Source organism: Syngnathus scovelli, chromosome 8 (genome assembly GCF_024217435.2).
Source record: "Syngnathus scovelli strain Florida chromosome 8, RoL_Ssco_1.2, whole genome shotgun sequence".
Lineage (NCBI taxonomy): Eukaryota > Metazoa > Chordata > Actinopteri > Syngnathiformes > Syngnathidae > Syngnathus > Syngnathus scovelli.
In genome coordinates this window covers 8,051,282-8,059,344 of record NC_090854.1, presented here as the reverse complement: position 1 = coordinate 8,059,344, position 8,063 = coordinate 8,051,282, and the positions used below count along the sequence as shown (strand labels likewise).

General features: G+C 43.8%; 1 protein-coding gene across 3 annotated transcripts; it reads left to right on the top strand.

Annotated features, from left to right (window-relative positions):
• Positions 1 to 110: 110 nt before the first annotated feature.
• Positions 111 to 8,039, top strand: LOC125973563 (activin receptor type-1C). 3 transcript variants are annotated; one of them, XM_049727895.2, is made up of 9 exons: positions 111 to 1,099; positions 2,916 to 3,146; positions 4,244 to 4,486; positions 4,875 to 5,105; positions 5,267 to 5,434; positions 5,518 to 5,674; positions 5,799 to 5,923; positions 5,996 to 6,126; positions 6,242 to 8,039. In XM_049727895.2, the coding sequence occupies exons 1-9, from the start codon at positions 1,030 to 1,032 to the stop codon at positions 6,365 to 6,367; spliced, it is 1,482 nt and encodes a 493-aa protein (XP_049583852.1). In that variant the 5' UTR covers positions 111 to 1,029; the 3' UTR covers positions 6,368 to 8,039. The 3 variants fall into 3 exon arrangements, with proteins under 3 accessions (XP_049583852.1, XP_049583850.1, XP_049583851.1); XM_049727894.1 differs by lacking the exon at positions 111 to 1,099 and adding exons at positions 1,110 to 2,378; positions 2,529 to 2,614 and having other exon boundaries at positions 5,799 to 6,126; XM_049727893.2 differs by having other exon boundaries at positions 5,799 to 6,126.
• The last annotated feature ends 24 nt before the right edge of the window (positions 8,040 to 8,063 follow it).

Sequence of the window (8,063 nt, the reverse complement as noted above, 5' to 3'; positions counted from 1 at the left end):
CACAAATTATTTCCCTCAATGTGTCAGGAAAAGCGAACATACAGAACTCAATGACGCAGAATGGAAGCTGAATCTGACAAGAGTTTCGAGGCCAGTAATGGCCAGCCGCTATCAACATATGCATCAGCAGCTGTTTGGACTTTTGACCGTCATCACATTCAGTGTCATTTAATCCATTATGCTCCCACACGCCTCGCTCAGAAAACCCTGTGCCCGCCTTTTCCGTCGAGCTCTTTTAGTGCGTGCCGGTGCGTATCTTCTGCTGAAATTACCTGCTGAATAAGCAAAAAAAAAATAAAAATATTGGATGATTGCTTTTTACAAGGTGACACACATTGCCTTAACACTAGATAAACACAAGCAGCCACTTTAAATGCATTTCTAACGGCGCTCGTAAGAACCTGGGTGCTCTTCCAGTGCCATCTCCATTTTTTATCTCAGAGTTAAAATGTCTTAACACACAAACGTATTGTACGTGGTGTCCAAATATAGTATGTCTACTGCATTTAATGAGCTGTAACGGGTTGCTAGGAAACACATGTTCACAGTTAGATGTGCACCCCCCACCACCTCAAAAAGAAATCACATGCAATACAATATTATTTGCAGCTTTTGCTTTAAAACAAATTCTGTTTTTTATATATCTATATAGATATAGATTTATTTATTTTTTACCAAAACTACCAATATTAGTTTTATAAAAAAAAAAAAAAAATTCAAAATATTTTTTAGGGGTGTTGCATGTTCCAAATAGAGCAGTCAATCAAGTGGCCACATCCACACAAACACATGGTTGTGTGTGTGTGTGCGTGCGCGCTTCACATGTCTCCATCAGTGGTGTGAGTTTGTGTAATCCTCTTACTTTCTCTCCCTGCAGGGGAGGGCTGCAAAGCTCTCGCTCATTGCGTCGCACACTTTCCTCCTCTCATTAGTGTGTGTGTGTGTCTGTGTGTGTCTCAATGTGTACGTGCCGACCGCGTGGAGTGAGCAGAACAGCAGTGTGAGAAGGGAGCCCATGCGGTCCTTGCTATGACTCGACCCGCCGAGCAGATCCTTCACACGGTGTGGATTTTGCTGTGTGTGGCGCAGCTGACTGCAGGTACCACACACACACAAACACACACACGCTGGAGGGCACCATGTTTTTTTTTTTTTAGTGTGTATGACTCACGTACAAGCATGACCTTTGCTGTCTTAAACCATTAAGTGTTTCAAAAGTAACAATCGCCTAATGTTGTGTCCTGTTAATCGACGGCACTCTACTGTACACCAGAGGATTTGTTATTTTGCTTTTACTGTAGCTGAACGGAACATTCATCAATATTTAACATAAGTTACCCGATGTTGACTGAGAGTCACTAGTGCGTTTTTCCTCAACTGACGCTGACAGCAGCGCTACTGTTGGCAAGAGCGTTTAATTGGAAACCTTCAAGTGAGAGGTTATCGGTGTCAAGGAAGTGGGATAGCTTTGCCATTTGAAGATTGACTAACTGACAGTTTCATATTTAAATATATATACACCCATCTACCCATCGTCTGCATATATAGATAGATGGATGGATGGATGGATGGATGGATGGATGGATGGATGGATGGATGGATGGATGGATGGATGGATGGATGGATGGATGGATGGATGGATGGATGGATGGATGGATGGATGGATAGATAGATGTTTATTTATTTATTTACTATTTATTTATAATTACTAATCAAATCGATCTACCAGTACACAGTTTTGTCCTACTACCAAGACACAAATAAACCTCACACGTTCCCATTCCATATCTGACTAGCTCGTTCCATTCAGTTTAATAATCTTGTCAGTCTCACATCTTTCATTTTCCTTAATTGTTTACTTGCTCTTGACCTGAGTTGTTGCCTGGCAACCGTCGGATGGATTTTGATGAGTTTTTGAACTCCTTTGGGCAAATAAAATGCAATTCAAAGTTGATGAGGTCAAACCACAGAATTAGAAGAAGTGACGTTTGCATTTTTGTGTGTTGGATTCTTTGCATATCGCCAGCATGTTTCAAATAGACACGCGTGTGCTGCAAAAATGGTTGCAAATCTCAAGCTGTCAATTTGAATACAAATGAATACTTTCATATGGTACGTGACGTTTTTGGTTATCTTCTAACTTGGACCAATCAGATGCAAACTCAAATGTGCACTGTTATCCAATAGGAGAAGCGTATGTAGGTCAGGGGTCACCACACACAACAGCCAGCCTCCAAGGACCACGAGGAGTAGTCTTCTGGCCTGTTGGAAAAATATATCACCCGTAATGGGAAATTGTGATTTTCTAGGAATGTGGTAGCAGGGATCATTCTAACACAAGCAGAGAGCAACAGAAAATAAGTGTTCATTTAGCAAAAGTAAGATAAAATTATTTTTTTGTGAAATTTGCCAATTTCAATATCGCAATATTTAACAATCACGTCGCATGTCGGATGTTTTTCCAACATCGAGTTGCTCAAATTTGAAACTTCTACCGAATCATTCATTGCTTCATTGAACATGTCCAGTTGAATGAAATGACAGCATGCGTCCATCACGGGCGGGACTTGTCAAACAAAGCCTGACAGCAGCTCCAAGCGGAACATGAGATTAGGTGGGTGTTAAACTAAGAGGCATTACTTGTATTCCTCCACAGCAGCAGCAGCAGCCAACACCGCCGCCGCTTTACACGACCGCCGTTGCGTAACAGGTCTGCTTCCCAGCAAGAGCCAACAAAAAACAACAACATAAAACTAACAATACATATTCAGTGTTTTAAATAAATTCAACAAAACAAAATTGAATCCCCCCAAAAAATTGATACAAATGCGCTTCAAATTGACCCAAGTTTGTTTATTTATTTATTTGCCTTTTTGTCAGATCCTGCTTGCGATTGTTTCCCGTTTTTCTCGCAGGTCTCAAATGCGTGTGCCAGCTGTGCGACAGCCAAGTATGCGAGACGTCGGGCGACGGCGCCTGCTGGAACTCGGTGATGCTGGTGGACGGCCGAGAGGAGACCCTCAAATCGTGTCTGTCGCCGTCCCAGATGAGAGGTCAGGTCTTCTGCTATAGCTCCCCCAACGTCTCCAAGAGGAACTGCTGCTTCAGCGACTTCTGTAATAACGAGACGTTGCGCTTACAGCCCGGTACGTTCGCGACCATCATTACGAGACGTTATTGTAAGGGAACAAGAATATAATTATTTTATTCATTATATAATTTTTTTTAAAATAATTGGTCAATTAATCGGGTATTGAGATTTTCCGCCAATTACTGGAATCAATCAGCCTGCGAAAAATCTGTAAGGGTCAGACCATATTAAAAACGTCCACTTAAGTGAAAAGGGGAACTAAACGCAAGAATTTTTCTGATAATAAACAATGCTCAAATTGAATCATTGCTATGCATTCAATAGAAAATCAGATGTGACATACTGCCCTTGCTGCTGGACAAAAATTGCGACTGTCAACACATATTTACAGATGTCGCTCGCGTCTGCTGCGGCAAAAATATCGCTAGATAATAAATTGCTTATGGTGGTTTGTTGGCGTCCTTGCCCGGGAAGTCAATCGCTGCGGGATTTCCCACTCATTGTGGCCCCGGCGAGACGAGCTTGATGCTGATCCCACTTAGATCCTGTGACATAACAGCGCTGGCACAGCCTGGGCGACTGTGTTTAGAACCATCTCTCTCACACGCACACGCGCGCACGCACGCACACACACACACACACACACACACACACACACACACACACACACACACACACACACACACACACATCTATTAATAAAACTGTCAGTCCAAGTGAATGGTCGATGATGGTTGAAAGGGATTAATTTCACCTGCAGTTAGACAAAAGCAACCAATAGAAACTGTTTGGATTAGTTTTTACCCAAGGTTGGGTTCATTATTTTGGACCCAGTTGATTGGGTTGAAGATCTTGGGCTGAATTGGCAGTGGTGTTTGAGTACTGAAGTTAATGTGGTTTTAATGTAAACGTATCAAACCTGTTCTAAACACTAATCTTGGAATTAACATACTTAAAGTCATTAACTCGGACAAGGGTACATCGAGATGTTCCAACACATGAGCGTGTTGGACAGCAGCTTGTTTAGTATTTAGGTAAAAGGCTGAAAATGTGTTGGGAAATTGTGATGGAGTTCAAGTGCACGTTGGGCCATCAGCATGTTTTAGCACGTGTTTTGGCTATCGCTAAACTTGCCTTGCCATTGGTGGACAGAGAGGCCTTTGGAAAGCGGCGACAGCAGCCGGCTGCAGTTGGTCGCTGTGATCGTGGTGCCCTCTTGCCTGCTGTGCATTGGCGTCGCGCTGGGAGCGTTGCTGGTGCAGCGCCAGCACTGCGTCTACAGCCGGGCGCGCAAACACGAGCCGGAGGAAGCCCTTGATGAACACATGCTCATGTCTCCCGACAAATGTCTCAAAGACCTCATCTACGACATGAGCACCTCCGGCTCGGGATCAGGTAAGCTTCTCTTACAATATTCGTCTTGACTTGAGGTTTTTCGATTTTAGTTTTAAATTTTTTGTTTGTTTTCACCAGCTCAGTGGCCTAGTAGTAGAGTGTCCGCCCTGAGAGTGGAAGGTTGTGGGTTCAAACCCCGGCCGGGTCATACCAAAGACTATAAAAATGGGACCCATTGCCTCCCTGCTTGGCACTCAGCATTAAGGGTTGGAATTGGGGGGTTAGATCACCAAATGATTCCCGAGCGCGGCACCGCAGCTGCTCACTGCTCCCCTCTCCCCCAGGGGATGGATCAAAATCACATGGGGATGGGTTAAATGCAGAGGACAAATTTCACCACCCCCAGATGTGTGTGTGACGAGGATCATTGGGACTTTAACTTTATCAGGGCTTCCGCTGCTGGTGCAGCGAACAATAGCCCGGACCATCGTTCTTCAGGAGAGCATCGGGAAAGGCCGCTTCGGTGAGGTTTGGAGAGGAAAGTGGCGAGGGGAAGACGTGGCTGTCAAGATCTTCTCCTCAAGGGACGAGAGGTCCTGGTTCCGCGAGGCCGAGATTTATCAGACAGTCATGCTCAGACATGACAACATCCTGGGCTTCATTGCGGCTGACAACAAAGGTAGTGTCTGGCTCCCTCTAGTGGCATGTGAAATTTTTCATTTTCATAAACACTTCAACTCAATAAGCAACTGCATGGTGGTTATGATGATGGAGTTTGGAGAGCTAAAATTAAAAGTAGCTGCTGGCTTTCTATTGCTCACGTACGTCTGTGTGTTCCAGATAACGGCTCGTGGACACAACTGTGGTTGGTGTCGGAGTACCACGAGCACGGCTCGTTGTTCGATTACCTCAACTGGTACACCGTGTCGGTGGAGAGCATGGTAGTCATCGCTCTGTCTGTAGCTGGCGGTCTGGCTCATCTCCACATGGAGATCGTTGGCACACAGGGTAAGTCTAGCTAGCTAGCTATCCACACAAATCTACTGTACAAACACATATACATATCTGTACATGTTCTGGTCTGTCTGCAGGGAAGCCAGCCATCGCGCACAGAGACCTGAAGTCGAAAAACGTCTTGGTGAAGAAGAACGGCACGGCGGTCATCGCCGATTTGGGCTTGGCCGTAAAACACGACTCTGGCACCAACAGCATAGATATCCCCACCAACCATCGAGTTGGAACCAAGAGGTTGGCCATACGTCAGTGAACAGGCACTTTTACAACAGTACCCAGTCAAGAAAATGGATGGATGGAACTTTGCTTCATCTTTAACTCCCAGAAAAATAAAGCCAAGTCCTGTTGTCTTCTGCAGGTACATGTCTCCTGAAATCTTGGACGAGAGCATCAATATGAGCAACTTTGAGTCGTTCAAGCGGGCTGATATCTACGCGTTGGGTCTTGTGTTTTGGGAACTGGCCAGGAGATGTTCAGTCAGAGGTGCCGTGATTTCTGCCATTGTCACATTCAACTTTTCCTTGTCAAGCATCAATGGAAAATATTTTCACGCAGGACTTCACGAGGATTTCCAGCTGCCTTACTATGACCTGGTGCCTTCAGATCCGTCTGTGGACGACATGAGGAAGGTGGTGTGCGAGCAAAAACTGCGACCAAACATTCCAAATCAGTGGCAGAGTTGTGAGGTGAGATTTGTGCTCCTTCTGTACATCCCTTTGCTGCCACAAGGTGGCGCCAAATCCCTAACTCAATTGAACAGCTGTGCTTAATGTCTGTCTCTGTACTGTGTTGACAAGCTAGGCTCTGCGCGTGATAGGCAAGCTAATGAGGGAGTGCTGGTACGCCAACCCCGCCGCCCGCCTCACCGCCCTGCGCGTCAAGAAGACCGCCGCCCAGCTGTCGACCATCAGAGACGTCAAAGAGTAGAAACATTTCTCAGCCCCGCGACGACTTAGCCATGCTTGACCGGGACCACCCTAGGAAGGTACCGTCCTGAGCCCACGTTTTTCAGAATACAACCCAAGAGAGGTTGCTATCGGTGCCAAAGGATAGAATGAGATGCCTGTGGCATCTTAGCAACACTGTTGTGGAGATTGGAACCAAACAGGTAGAATAGAAACATGACAATGTATAAACCTTTGCTACCTCGCGTATTGAAGTGCCGGAAGATTGCTCCGTGTCGCCTTGTTGTGCCAACACGGTCTTGTAGCCAACGCGGTGTTGCAAAAGGTTAGTGTGCTACTCGCCAAGACAGCCATACTTCCTTTTAAACGGCACACCTCGGACAATGTGTATGTTTTTCGCTAAGGATCTGTCATGAGGTGTGTTATATTTTGCACCCCAAGTCAACAGGGGGCAGCAGTGATCCAGCGCCCCTAGTTTTTACTTAATACTACTGTCCGTAAGAGTTGATTTACAATGGAACCTCTAATGGTTGAACACAATATTTTTCACAGCTCAGAACAACATCCAATTTGTTTAAAAAAAATAAAGATTTAAATCTACCTCATTAAACCGCTAAACTCTCTCAAATGAAAATGAATATGTACTGTAAATTTAAGACGCCACAGAAAAGAGTCTTAACAACCCCACCTAATTTGTTCGATTAGGAAAAAAAGACTATAGTGGTTCACCGCTAATCCCTGATCGAAAACAATGACGGAATATGTTCTCCATATGTAGCCTTCTTGGCATGCGAGCTCACTATTGCCTCCTGAGGAGCACAGTGGAATTACAAGACAAATTGGCCTCAACATTAGTGAAGAATGTAAAAAAAAAAAAGAATTGTCATCATATTGTTCATTTTGTGTTTCTTAAAATTTATATACAAATGTTAAAAAGATTATACACAGTTATAAGCATTCCGCTGCCCAAAGGTGCCGAATGCTAATTTTTGGGACATGCTGACGGCTCATCCACGAATGTGAAATGTATGGATTTTTCCACTTTGTGATTTTATTTGAACTGTCAAAAACCAAAGTTGCCTGAACACCTGACAGATGTTATTTGGAATCGGGAAAACATCGCCCTTTAGGAGAACAACAGGTGTGTTGCAGAAGGGAAAGTGCACACTGTTACTTGTGTGTTTTTGGACTTGGATATTGAACTTGAATCTCTGAGGTGATTGTGGTCCACATCACGTTGAGCCATCCATTTTTGTGCACTCGCGTTTGATAATGGAGGAACAGGACAGAAATGTAGCAAATGTAAGCACATTTTTTTGCAGCTTTTTGTTAAAGTAGCCTGATAAAGAAATGCAAACGCAGTATTGACAAATGCACTTTATTTGTTTTATTTTTTTTTGGCTTGATTTTCAATCATTCCTAACAAAGCTTTAAAAACGTCCATTGTGTCATATGTGCTTTTCCAGGAGAGTTAAATTAATTCTAAAATGGAGTGATTTTTTTTTTTTTTTAACACCACCAATAACGGAACAACAAGACTGTTGTGTTCATCTTTAAGGTTTTCAAAGTACTCACGAACGTATCATTTAGATTTGACTGCTGTAATAGTATTTCCTGTGCATAATTGCATTGTCGCTTTTATTTTGCACTATTTATTGAAAGCGAGCCAATAAAGTTTTTGGGTGAGTGATGAATATATGGTCCTTTTTTGATTGAAC

Bases quoted from the DNA above. Each gene is read 5' to 3' on its own strand.
- LOC125973563 (XM_049727893.2), top strand. From the start codon at position 1,030: ATGACTCGACCCGCCGAGCAGATCCTTCACACGGTGTGGATTTTGCTG. The intron at 5,106-5,266 runs GTAGTGTCTGGC...TGTGTGTTCCAG, and splicing joins CATTGCGGCTGACAACAAAG to ATAACGGCTCGTGGACACAA. The intron at 6,127-6,241 runs GTGAGATTTGTG...TTGACAAGCTAG, and splicing joins ATCAGTGGCAGAGTTGTGAG to GCTCTGCGCGTGATAGGCAA.